The sequence below is a fragment of the Pseudophryne corroboree genome, chromosome 5 (assembly GCF_028390025.1).
Source record: "Pseudophryne corroboree isolate aPseCor3 chromosome 5, aPseCor3.hap2, whole genome shotgun sequence".
Classification (NCBI taxonomy): domain Eukaryota; kingdom Metazoa; phylum Chordata; class Amphibia; order Anura; family Myobatrachidae; genus Pseudophryne; species Pseudophryne corroboree.
Window position 1 is genome coordinate 165,047,741 of NC_086448.1, and position 14,107 is coordinate 165,061,847.

At 45.7% G+C, this 14,107-nt stretch overlaps 1 protein-coding gene across 1 annotated transcript in view; it reads left to right on the plus strand.

Annotated features, from left to right (window-relative positions):
• GALNT11 (polypeptide N-acetylgalactosaminyltransferase 11) overlaps positions 1 to 12,739 on the plus strand; it is a 99,297-nt gene extending 86,558 nt beyond the window's left edge. The window contains exons 10-12 of the mRNA XM_063921857.1: positions 8,931 to 9,035; positions 9,527 to 9,664; positions 10,742 to 12,739. Of these exons, the coding sequence (XP_063777927.1) occupies positions 8,931 to 9,035; positions 9,527 to 9,664; positions 10,742 to 10,873 (375 nt within the window). The 3' untranslated portion in view covers positions 10,874 to 12,739. The remainder of the gene's footprint in view (positions 1 to 8,930; positions 9,036 to 9,526; positions 9,665 to 10,741) is intronic.
• Positions 12,740 to 14,107: the final 1,368 nt, after the last annotated feature.

The following is a 14,107-nucleotide window of genomic DNA, read 5'->3' on the forward strand; positions in this document are numbered from 1 at the left end:
AGCATATTAAAGACGTAGTCTTATACATGAGAGATGCACAGAGGGATATTTGCCAACTGGCATCTAGAATAAATGCAATGTCCATTTCTGCCAGGAGAGTATTATGGACTCGGCAGTGGACAGGTGATGCGGATTCTAAAAGGCACATGGAGGTTTTGCCTTACAAGGGTGAGGAATTGTTTGGGGATGGTCTCTCGGACCTCGTTTCCATAGCGACGGCTGGGAAGTCGACATTTTTACCCCATGTTCCCTCACAGCCAAAGAAAGCACCGTATTATCAGGTACAGTCCTTTCGGCCCCAGAAAGGCAAGCGGGTTAAAGGCGCGTCCTTTCTGCCCAGAGGCAGAGGTAGGGGGAAAAAGCTGCACCAAACAGCAAGTTCCCAGGAACAAAAGTCCTCTCCCGCTTCCTCTAAGTCCACCGCATGACGCTGGGGCTCCACAGGTGGAGCCAGGTGCGGTGGGGGCCCGTCTCCGGAACTTCAGCGACCAGTGGGTTCGCTCACGGGTGGATCCCTGGATTCTACAAGTGGTATCTCAGGGGTACAAGCTGGACTTCGAGACGTCTCCCCCTCGCCGTTTCCTCAAATCAGCCTTGCCAACTACTCCCCCAGACAGGGAGGAGGTGCTGGAAGCGATTCACAAGCTGTACTCCCAGCAGGTGATAACCAAAGTACCCCTCCTTCAACAGGGACGGGCTTACTATTCCACAATGTTTGTGGTACCGAAACCGGACGGTTCAGTGAGACCCATTTTAAATTTGAAATCCTTGAACACTTATATAAGAAGGTTCAAGTTCAAAATGGAATCGCTCAGGGCGGTTATTGCAAGCCTGGACGAAGGGGATTACATGGTATCACTGGACATCAAGGATGCTTACCTGCATGTCCCCATTTACCCTCCTCACCAGGAGTACCTCAGATTTGTGGTACAGGACTGTCATTACCAATTCCAGACGTTGCTGTTTGGTCTGTCCACGGCACCGAGGGTATTTACCAAGGTAATGGCCGAAATTATGATACTCCTTCGAAAAAAGGGAGTTTTAATTATCCCGTACTTGGACGATCTCCTTATAAAGGCGAGGTCCAGGGAACAGTTGTTGATCGGAGTAGCACTAGCTCGGGAAGTGCTACAACAGCACGGCTGGATCCTGAATATTCCAAAGTCGCAGCTGGTTCCTACAACGCGTCTACTGTTCCTGGGGATGGTTCTGGACACAGAACAGAAAAAGGTGTTTCTCCCGGAGAAGGCCAAGGAATTGTCATCTCTAGTCAGAGACCTCCTAAAACCAAAACAGGTGTCGGCGCACCACTGCACACGAGTCCTGGGAAAGATGGTAGCTTCTTATGAAGCAATTCCATTCGGAAGGTTCCATGCAAGGATCTTTCAGGCAGTGTTCATTCCGGGAGTGGACAACTGGGAAGCAGACTTCCTCAGCAGGCACGACCTCCACCCGGGAGAGTGGGGACTTCATCCAGAAGTCTTTCAAATGATTGTACACCGTTGGGAAAGGCCACAGGTGGACATGATGGCGTCCCGCCTCAACAAAAAGCTAAAAAGATATTGCGCCAGGTCAAGGGACCTTCAGGCGATAGCTGTGGACGCTCTAGTGACACAGTGGGTGTACCAGTCGGTTTATGTGTTCCCTCCTCTGCCTCTCATACCCAAGGTACTGAGAATAATAAGAAGGAGAGGAGTAAGAACTATACTTGTGGTTCCGGATTGGCCAAGAAGAGCTTGGTACCCAGAACTTCAAGAAATGATCTCAGAGGACCCATGGCCTCTGCCGCTCAGACAGGACCTGCTGCAGCAGGGGCCCTGTCTGTTCCCAAACTTACCGCAGCTGCGTTTGACGGCATGGCGGTTGAACACCGGATCCTAAAAGAAAAGGGCATTCCGGAGGAAGTCATTCCTACGCTGATTAAAGCTAGGAAAGATGTGACCGTAAGACATTATCACCGCATATGGCGAAAATATGTTGCTTGGTGTGAGGCCAGGAAGGCCCCAACGGAGGAATTTCAGCTCGGTCGATTTCTGCACTTCCTACAGTCAGGAGTGACTATGGGCCTAAAATTGGGTTCCATTAAGGTCCAGATCTCGGCTCTGTCGATTTTCTTCCAAAAAGAACTGGCTTTACTGCCTGAAGTTCAGACTTTTGTTAAAGGAGTGCTGCATATTCAGCCCCCTTTTGTGCCTCCAGTGGCACCGTGGGATCTCAACGTGGTGTTGGATTTCCTAAAGTCGCATTGGTTTGAGCCACTTAAAACCGTGGAGCTAAAACACCTCACGTGGAAAGTGGTCATGCTGTTGGCCTTGGCGTCGGCCAGGCGTGTATCAGAATTGGCGGCTTTGTCTTGTAAAAGCCCTTATCTGATTTTTCATATGGATAGGGCGGAATTGAGGACTCGTTCCCAATTCCTTCCTAAGGTGGTTTCAGCTTTTCATGTGAACCAACCTATTGTGGTGCCTGCGGCTACTCGGGACTTGGAGGATTCCAAGTTACTGGACGTAGTCAGGGCCCTGAAAATATATGTTTCCAGGACGGCTGGAGTCAGGAGAACTGACTCGCTATTTATCCTGTATGCACCCAACAAGCTGGGTGCTCCTGCTTCTAAGCAGACTATTGCTCGCTGGATCTGTAGCACGATTCAACTTGCACATTCTGCGGCTGGACTGCCGCATCCTAAATCTGTAAAAGCCCATTCCACGAGGAAAGTGGGCTCTTCTTGGGCGGCTGCCCGAGGGGTCTCGGCTTTACAACTTTGCCGAGCTGCTACTTGGTCGGGTTCAAACACATTTGCAAAATTCTACAAGTTTGATACCCTGGCTGAGGAGGACCTTGAGTTTGCTCATTCGGTGCTGCAGAGTCATCCGCACTCTCCCGCCCGTTTGAGAGCTTTGGTATAATCCCCATGGTCCTTACGGAGTTCCCAGCATCCACTAGGACGTCAGAGAAAATAAGAATTTACTCACCGGTAATTCTATTTCTCGTAGTCCGTAGTGGATGCTGGGCGCCCATCCCAAGTGCGGATTGTCTGCAATACTTGTATATAGTTATTGCCTAACTAAAGGGTTATTGCTATGAGCTATCTGTTCGTGAGGCTCAGATGTTGTTCATACTGTTAACTGGATATAGTATCACGAGTTGTACGGTGTGATTGGTGTGGCTGGTATGAGTCTTACCCGGGATTCCAAATCCCTTCCTTATTGTGTCAGCTCTTCCGGGCACAGTTTCCTTAACTGAGGTCTGGAGGAGGGGCATAGAGGGAGGAGCCAGTGCACACCAGGTAGTCCTAATTCTTTCCTAGAGTGCCCAGTCTCCTTCAGAGCCCACTATTCCCCATGGTCCTTACGGAGTTCCCAGCATCCACTACGGACTACGAGAAATAGAATTACCGGTGAGTAAATTCTTATTTTTTTGGCATCTATTGGCCAGTATATGAGCCTGCCCACCTACTTCACGGTGACCTCGTCGGACAGGTCCCTAACACTATAGGGGTTTACCCCCAAACTACCTCAGCCATACCACCCCAGGGCAATACACAGAAAGGGTATAGAAGTGAGAGATCAGTGTTAGGCAAATGAAATAAGCTGCTGAGTGTTAAAGAAAAAAAAGGAAGGAGGACAGCAGTAAGGTGTCAGTGTTAGAAAGTGAGGTTAGCTGATCAGTGTTACAAGTGTAAAAGATATGTGAAAAATGCTACAAACACAAGGTGATGTAGGTGTTAAAAATAAATGTAAGGTGGTGATACCCCAAGTGGTACAGCCAGAGCAATCCAGGGAGCTCCACGCCCCAAAAGTTCACCCACAAACTGACTTTGTATGTAATTGAAAGGATCATACCTATGTCTTTTGTGCAGTCAGCATGTGCTGGTTCCCTGTTTAAAAGCCTGAGAGGCAGTGGTTGGGGTGCTAATCCAGAGATGAGGGTGTCCCAAGCCCTCAGGTCTGTATACACACACATAATATAGACTATACTGTGGAGAGGGGGCCTGGACTGCACACCCTGGTACTAATAGAGGGGGTCCCATAGAGGAAGTTAACTGATCCACTAAGGTACCCAGTAACTGAGTGAAAGAAGCCCATGGGGGGTTCTTGAGTAGGTGCTGGGGATGTGTACTGTGCAGGTGGTGTATAGCATTTCACACAGAGCCCATAATGAACCACATCCCGTGCAGTTAATCCTGCAGGGCACAATCTGCATGACTGTAGAACTGGGTTGTCAGGCTGTTTGCGACTTTTGGTAGATATAGCTGTAACTAATATGGAGTCACCCACACACACAATAGTATATCAACAATGGTGTGGTAGCCTGAGATAGTATGTGACGATGTTCAGTAGTAACACTGAAACTTGTAAAAGATTACTACTGAAAACACCTGGTCCCCACAGGGTAGAGGGAAAAGACAGGGACAGATAGGAGTACACTGTATATGTAAAGCTCAAGAGAATAATATCAGACAGCAGAAACTAGCACAAGTCACATACAATGCAGAGAAATACAATATAACAGTATAACTGCAATGAGCACTTTATCAACTACTCGGCTTTGGTCGTTAGCAGGTAGGATATGTGTTGTTAAAACCAGGCTCTGTGGATACTGTTTTACAGAATGGCTGGCGGAGTCTCTGAGGGGAGGAGGGTATGGAGCTGCTGCTAAACGGTGAGAAGTCTGCGTGTACTGGCGCCCGCAGCTGGGGGAGGGGCTACAAGTTGGCGCTCCCTCCCCTCTGCTGGCATTTCAATCACTGGTAATGGTGGACCCTGTAATTAATGCCTGTGCCCCCCTATGCCCGAGTCCCTGGTTGGCTACAGTGTCCACAGCCAGCGCCAGCCTCCTGGGACGCGTGACTGAGACTGGGACCCTCTTACCTGCTCTCTGATGGCCGGCCACGCAGTCCAGCGGCTGCCAGCAGCAGCGGTGCTAGACACTTGTATGTGTGGGCCCCGCCGCAGGTACCGGTCTGAGGCAGTGGCCAAGCAGGAGTTTCGGCGCCGGAGGGGAGTGTTTGAGCCTGTGTACTGGAGTCTAACAGACATGAGCGCTGACAGGCTCATTGTAAAAAGAGACAAAATTATTGTAAAAAAAGCTTTGTGACTGCAGGATCAGCCCCCTGTAAAAAGGTGCATCCAGCTTCTGGCTGCAACATACAAAAAATGACCTGCCTGTGCATGGGGGTGGGGGTTATAGTGAGAGGGACCGGAGAATCCTGGGATATCTGAAAGGCTTAACTGTATGGTACCCAGGAGCTGATCCTACCACCTATAACCCCAATGTTATGCCTGTGGATGCCTATGGAACCCGAAGAAGAAAAAAAGGTTGGAGGGTGTATTACCAAAGGATAGGAGGCCCATAATTAGGCTGACCATATTATCCCTTTAACCTGGGACACTCATGAATTACACAGGTTCTGTGGCTGGCTGACTACACGCCTGCATTTCACCTGGTTTTAAGCAGCCACAGAACCTGTGTAAATTCATGAGTGTCCCAGGTTAAAGGGATAATATGGTCACCCTACCATAATTCACTGCTACCTCCCAAGGTCCGGAGGATCCAGTTTGATCTCTATACTTGTAATGGGATGGACTTTGCCAGATTCATAATTCTGGTAGCACCAGATCTTGGCAATATAATATTAAAAAAAGTTCATTCATTTTACGTACTCAGTGATTTATTGGGCATTTTCCTGCAGATAGAAAACAAATCATTGGTATTATGGAAGTTCTTCAGAGGCTCCTTTGGCTCACACATAGAAGTCACCTGTACTTTGCATGTTTGCAGAGTTTCCCCTCGCTTACTTATCTACAGTATTTTGCTTTTCTGTGTGCATAAGCAATGATTGGAATGAAAAGTCTGAGGTATAAGAAACATGACACAGCTTCAGTCCTATATATTGGGGATTTTTTAGAGATGGATGCAGATCTTGCTTCCACAGCAAGATCTGCGTTCATCTACTCGCATGCTGGAGGCCAACTAGCACAGGGCAAGGCTGCTCGGCATGTGTGTGGCGCCTCCCCATGATGCGTTTGCAATTTAATGCAGTGATTTGTGGTCAACCCCTGGCTGCACTCGCACCCAGTCCCGTGACATTTTTTTTTTTCCTTGGAGCTGATGCGTGTGACATCACGCAGCTGTCCCTAAAACGGTTTGGACATGCTTGCGTTGTCCGGACCATGCTCGCTAAAATGCCTCGTCGACGACCCCGTAATAGCTGCCACTGTCAGTCACCTTACGGTGGCATACTTCCAGGTGCGGCCGCATGGTGAAGGATCGCGCACTATTCTATGGCCAGCACACGTGCGCAGACCCAATAGATGCTACATGTGAACTTGCGGCTATGTCCATCTCTGAGTAAGGCTTATTGTCCCCATCTTTCTACAGAATGCCTTGTAGGAACCTTTCTGTTGCTGTGGCAGAGAGTCTGTACAAAGTGATGGGGAAACTGCTGATTAGCTCATTCCTGTGGGACAATTGCAGAGCAGGCACATCAAAGTGAACATTAATGTGATAAATTGTATTCATTTACCTTTGTGTTGTCAGTTTGCTCTGTTTTATTTGGTTTTTTTTTAAATGCACTATTGTTTTCAATATGAGACTTAAGGGGGTGAGATCGCATTGGAGCCCCAGCCCTGCAGTGTGTAAAAGTAAAATGACCACAGATACATTACTTTCCATTACCGGGGGATGGATCCAAAGGATCACGCTTTAGTTTCTGGGACCAAGCTCTGGAATGGTGACTATCAGAAATAGGAACCACGGAGATCTACGGGGGCTGCTGTTGGGATCAAAAATGGTGATGGCAGCAGCTATCTCTGATGTCCTCCCTCAAGACGCAGAAGTAGCCAAGCTCAGGTTGGCTATAATCTCGTTTGTCGCAGTGTGCACACATGCTCACGGGCTGTGTGTATATTCACACGCGCGATCCATTCACTTCACACCCACGATCGCGCAATGTAAAGAGTCTCAGCCCAGAGCACAGAGTGGGTACGATGAGAACGGCTACTTCTTTTACATTCAGGGGATATTATAAGTTTACGGATATTCCCTGTAAAAATGGGTGTTTATCTCGCAAATGACTTCGGGTAAATAGGCCTCAACATACTAATAATATAAAATAATGAATATGGGTGGCTCAGTAAGTAAGATAAGAAGAACTCTCACATGTGTAATGTTCTCCATTTCTAATTCCCTGCCAGGCCAGAGCAGGTAGACCACTGCTTCCCTTCATGGCCATTAGGCTACGGCCACACATAGCGGCCAAGCAGGTCCCGCTGAACAGGACCCGCTTGGCTGGGAGGGAGGTTTTGTGTGCACACGGATACTGTTCTGCAGGATCCAGCAGAACAGGAACCGGCCAGTGACGCACGGGATTTCAATAGCATTGAAATGTGTGTGTTCACCTCGAAATCCCGTTGTCCTGCCATCCGGCTCAACCGCAGCATGCTGCAGTTGGATCCGGCAGCGGCGGGACTGCCACACATGTGGGCACCTGCATAGGCACCTATGTGCAGTCTCTTTGCAGCCAAGCGGGTCCTGCTGAACGTGACCCGCTTGGCCACTATATGTGGCCATAGCCTTAGATTGCGCGTCATATTGTCCCAACATAGGGTGTAAGATGGCGGGACTGGCTGAAAGTTGGTCAAACATTAAGGTGGATAGTGTGATCAGATTTCTGTGTCTAAGGCTGGGCATACACTATACAATTATCTGGAAGACCATCTGTCTGGCCGGTTGGAAAGAAAATCTGGTAATGTATGAGAGCAAATGACAATTGACCATTTGCTCCCAAAAACTGGAAAATGGACAAACAATGGTCGTTCATGTTTGAGAGCAAATGGTCAATCGTCATTTGCTCCCATACATTACCAGATTTTCATTCCATTCCAACCATCCAGATTGGACCGATTGTCTGTCAGATAATTGTATAGCGTATGTCCACCTTAAAGGGCATACACTATATATAGCCAACTTGTAAATGTGTACAGTGATAACGTCATGTAATGGAAGCAGGATTGGGTATGGTGCACTGCCTTTGATAATAGCAGAACAGTTTTTCAAGATGAGCAGCGATCCAGTACTGGATCATCCTTCCTACAGCCCTGACCTGGCACCTAGTGATTTCTATCTCTTTGGACCATTGAAGAAGCACCTCGGTGAAAGGTAATTCGGTGACAGCGAAGTTCAGAAGTCATATCCTGGCTTCAGACGCTTGGCACTGATTTCTTCTATGCTGGGATAGATGCCTTGGTGTATCATTGGAACAAAATGCTTAGACAAGTATGGAGTCTGTGGAAAAATAACCTGTACCAAGGAAATACTATCGGTTATATATACAGATGTGTCCTCTTACATCTAGCCTCCCTGCATGTTAAACAACCCTTCTAGCGCCGAGCTTCTTTTCATACAACTTTTTTTCTCCGTTAAAATGTGTCTTATTAACAAATTGATGTGAATATGACGCACAAGCAGGTTTTGCTGATTAAAATGATATGTGGCATGTCATTATTCTGTGTGCGACCACGGCTGTATCTGAATACAAAATCTACAGTGTTTCCCTAGAAAATGAATATACGCGATGAGAGTTCTTGTTACCTTATTTATTAAACCACTCTAGTATATATTATACTAATCTTGAATGACACCAACTGCAGTCTGTAAGAGCCTTGGGACCTGGGTGATGCTCTGAGAAGCCACATTGCACTGGCTAGAATACCATTAAACTGTGGCCCAAGCAAAGCCAGACCTCCATCACTGTGAGAACATGTAAAATGATCTGAGAATTGCTGCGACCTGATAGTGCTTAAGCAATATTGCAAACAAGGATAGGCTCAGCTGTAATTGAATCTGAATGTGCTATTTTTTTATTTTTTATATTCCTACCCACTGTATCTATTGTTCCGGAAGTACAGTATGCTATATTTCTTTTTCAGCTCATCAACATGCAGACAAATCGGTGTCTTGTGGCTCAGGGTCATCCGAGCCAGAAGGGGGGGCTAGTAGTTGCTAAAGAGTGCGACTTCAATGATTCCGACCAGGTATGGTTTTTATGGTTCCTTCTTAATGTGATTAGCTGATTCAGTACAGATATGTATTTTTAAGTAAGACTGCCTGTCTGTTACACAAGGAAATTGCTGCATCTGAGATGGGGTGGCACTTGATATACCAGCTGTCGGGATCCCGGTGCTCACCATACCGACGCCGAAATCCCGACCGCCGGTATACCGACAAGTCTTCTCCCTCTTGGGGTGTCCACGACACCCCCGGAGGGAGAATAAATAGTCGCCACCATGCCCGGAGCATGGCGAGCGCAGCAAGCCTGCAAGGGGCTCTTTTTGTGCTCACCCCGCTGCCGGTATGCTGGGCGCCGGGATCCCAAGTGCCGGGAAAACCTACCACACCCCTGAGATGTGTCCATGATGTATTTCAGTATTGAGCGCTCACAACACAGATACACGTTAACTACACTACACTCTGCTCCCGTACTTTTATGTATGTAAAGTTAGACATGTATGTGTGACATTTTCAGATCTGGACTTACAATGAAGAGCACGAGCTTATCCTGAGCAATCTGCTTTGTCTGGATGTGTCCGAGACTCGGTCCTCAGATCCCCCTCGGCTAATGAAATGTCATGGGTCCGGAGGATCACAGCAGTGGGTCTTTGGAGTAAGTATATCTTAGACACTGAGAGTGTGTATGAATAGGGTGTGTACTTTTATATTGGTTTCTATATGGATAACGGAGCAGTGCCGGAGTAAATATGCAAGAAGCATTGCAGAGAACACAGAACTGCTTGTACCTGTAGTGCGTCACCAGCTTGCACTCCCTGGCTGCCATGATTTAGTATTAGGCAACTGTCATAACTCACTGTGCTAGTCTCATGCCATCAATGTTGGTGTTCATATTGGATGATGGGTCAAATTTGGCAAAAAAAATAATAATAAAAATCGCCAGTTAAAATGTTGCCATAAGACCATCCGCAATATTGCTCATAATATGGACTGTCTATTGGAGCTGAAAAATATAGATTTGTCCTTATTTACCATAAAGGCCACTCACTAGTTACTGGACATCATGTGTGTGACATCGTACTGAATGATAGACAGCATATCCCTTCTCCTCTCCTGCTTTGAGTGACTTGTGAAATATTGGGAGGCCTCCTGGGAAAGCTTTTCCCAAGAGTTGGTCACAATATGCAGCGGCGTGCCATAATGATATACCTCCATCCACAAGCCCAGTGTTCTTAGTGAACATCGAGTGAGCAAGGGGTTGATGACGTGATTTTCGGCATTAAATGCTTTGCCCGCAGATTGCATCATCAAGTCCTGCTTATCATCTTTTCATCTCTTCTCCCAGAAGGACAGTATGGTAGATGGTACAGTGTGAGGTAGAGCATACTGGTACTGGTACATCTGAAATGAATAGAAGAGAGCAGTCGCCCAGTTTTTAAAAACTGCTCTTTCATGGCGTTGAAAGATCATAAGTAAAACTTCCCCGTAAAGTAATGAACGTTGGAGAGTAAAGTATCCCACGATTTTGTTTGGGGAATCTCCCTCTGTTACTTGGTTGCAGTATTTTACTATTAGCCAGTTGCCTAGAGAATGTCTAATTGGTCTTGTACTGGCCATGCATTGGCAGGAGCCCAGCATGTTTCATCGCCCAGATAGTACTTGTGATGTTATTTTTATGAGCTATGAGATTTTTATTGCTCTCCGGTTGAAAATGAAATTTTTTTTTCTTCAGAAAAACAACCGTCTCTACCAAGTGTCCGTTGGCCAGTGCATGAAGCTCATCGATTCGCTCAGCCATAAGGGGTACGTGGCTGTGGCAATCTGTGATGGGTCACCCTCCCAGCAGTGGCATCTGGAGAACTGAAATGTCTGTAACATGGGCCCATAGACAAACCCGAAGAGGATGGAAGTGTTGTTACAAGCCCTATGCTGCTATTTTACTATGGTTCATTTTAAAGAATATTTGCCCAGAATGTTAACAACAAAGTGTTGTGCATGTAGGCAACAGGTAAACTCGTATATGCATAGCTAAACATGCTTCTCATTACTAATGTGCAATTTACCAAGAAGCATTCTGGGGCATACGGTAAGAAATTTTATGTTTTTTAAATGTTCAGAAACCCCAGTTGGTCCAATGAAAGAATTTTAAAACCATTGACACTATTTTATATTTTACATCTTACTGTAAGATAAGTATTAAGTACTTTTTAACAAAATTGTGTAAAGTGTTATATTTTAGGCATTCCCTATTGCATTGATACTGCGTATACTTTACATGGCTTGAGGCATTTTTAATAAAACGTAATTATTACTGTGAACTCTATTTGTTTAAAAACAGTTAATTTTTATTTTCAGTCTGGAATATCTGTTTTAAAAGTAGCATAATTATATTAAATGACTACATTATAAGAAAACTGCATATTGATATTTGATTGCCTCTGGCCAGTAGATTTATTAATAGCCTGAGAGATAAATAATGTGGCTTCCCATTCATTCAACTTTCCATCCTACCCTCTAAAAATGTTAATTATAAGGAACCCCAAACTGTCTCAGCACATTGATATTCTGTCTTCACACCCAGGGCGGCATGTAATGACGCCCAGGTTCGGTGGCCATGTGGGATGCTGGCCAAACTCTGAATTTTTTTTTTTAAAGTGGCAATTACTTACAAAGCATGGTTTTGCATAGTAAGTGATTGTCCCTATAAAAATAAGTCAGAGTTCGGCTGGCATCCCACATGACCGCCGAACTCTGGCGTCATTACATCTGGCCCCGTGATTGAGAAACAAAAATGTAGGTTTATACAGGAAATCTAACAATCTGAAAGTATGCAGCGGCATGCTATGTGAGCTATATTTTCTACGACCATTAAAACATTCAGCCAAAACTTGCCTTGTATCCTAAATGTCCTTTTTTTTTTTTTTTTTCTTTTTTAAATTTTTTTATTTAGAATGTCAGGTGCCTCCAGTATTATAACTGATGTAAGGCAGGTCAGCCAGTGCGTCACTGTACATGGGAACTGTATCACACTGGGGGGGGTGATTCAGAAGTGGGCGAGTTACGTCTGTGAGTAAGTGTAGTTATGACGCATTTACGTTACCGTTGGACTCGCAGATTTTAGTTTGCAGTCCCATCGGGCTATGTGCATAAATCCACGAGTCCAGGGCAAGGGAGGTTGGGCAAGTTCAGCTGCTGTTTTTGATTTTTTTTTTTACACTGTTGCAACGGCAGTACACCCCCCGCATCACATAGAATTTAACCCCTGGAGTTTAACAATGTGTACTTGTCGCTTGTCTAGGAACAGTGTTTGAGTTAAGCTCACAATCTGATTTCCTGGATTGGGCACAAATATATGTATACACATTTGTTTTCTTGAAGGGACTTTATATTGATAAGCTACTTACTAAATATCACTACAGAAGAAAAAAGGCAACTTGCTCAATCCAGTTATAGCTGGGATTAGTGCAAGTGTAGGGAAAAACAAAATCTTATCCCTCTGTGCTCCGCTGCAAGTCATGGAAAAGACCAATTTAAATGCTGCTGCCGAAATAATAGAAGCGGAAATTACTTTACAATATGACGCGCTGAGACAGGGCACATGAAGATAATCTAGCACAGCACTGCTTCCCACTCTCATTGCCAATTGTTCTTATTAGGTTCCTTATGTTTAAGTAAGGCTTAACATTACTTTATATTTTCAATTAATGTTCAATAAAGAGTATGGACAGAAGTTTCTGTGCAGAACTATTTTTGTGTGTTTATTTTATATGGTGAAAAATCTTAAAGCGGTCCGCTCTGTCTTTCTGATAACAAAAGGGGTTTGGTATTTTTCTCTCTTTTGGGGAAAGGAGGGAAGAACCCAGGGGTGTTGGAGGCATTTCTGTAAGAAACTTTAATCATCAGCTGCACACAGTAAAGAATGGGATTGAAATCTAGAATGAATGTCGAGTTCTCCCAAGATGGTGTGAGACACTGGCATGTTAGGAGTTTGACTGGGGTGGTACACCTGTGAAACTGTAACGCAGGTGAGCTCAGGGAGGACAAAAACCTCCCATGGAGCAGAGAAGCAAGAGTGCGGAGGTGCAATTCTCGGGCCATAACTCCCCCAAAAATGATCTTGTTCTCAGAGAAAATTGGGGCAGATACAAAACTGTTAGTTCATCCTGTTGCCCTCCTTCTCTGCTCCCACAGTTTGTGTTTCCATCAAATCTTTCCACACTGAGTGAAATGTGTGACTATAAACTAAAATGGTGAATTAAGAAAACCCAAGGCCTCCTTTACACATTTGTCTTCCCATTTTACATTGTGGACAGTTACCTGCTCGTATAACCTGCACAAATGCCGTGCTGGGCCATTCCATGACAAGGAGTAGAAATTTCCCATATGTGACATTACTGGAGTATTCAGTTTTCCCATTTTTTGCACCGTTTTTGAAACAAAAGGGTGTACTGCGACTTTTGAGTCACCCTGTAGTGTCTACATTAAGGGGAATATTCGATAAGTGTCGGATCCATTCCGACATGCATTTGTCGGAATGGATCCGACAAGGGCTATTCAATGAACTGCCAAATCCGACTGTCGTTCCCAGTGAGCCATTCCCAGTGTCCTGCCCTGCGAGCGGCTGCTAGGTGCGCAGACAGCAGCAGCTGGGTGTGCTTGCAGTGGGGGGGAGCTGACCGCAGCGGGGGACATGTCTGCGGCGGCGGGGGGAGGCGTTGCCGGGAGTAAGGAGCCTGGCCGTGGGACGCTCTGCTCAATCCGACTTTTTTTAAAGTCGGATTGAGATTGTCGGAAAGGGGGCCAAAACCTGTCGGATTTGGCCCTGTTTCCGACAGAAGCATGCGTATTGGCGCCTATTCTGCCGATCCACGTGTTTTCCGACAAGTCCACATGCACCATGCTGTGTGTATGTGTGGATGATAAGTTGTTGTGTGGTATAGTAAAATAATCAAACGTGAGATAGGTGTAATAAACTGGTGATAACGCTAAGAAAACTCCAAACAAGTGGGTACTATAATAAGTGATATAATGTGAGATTCTAAGAGTTGGACAAAGACATATTTTCTTTTTTCTATATTTATCAAGTTGTATGGAATAA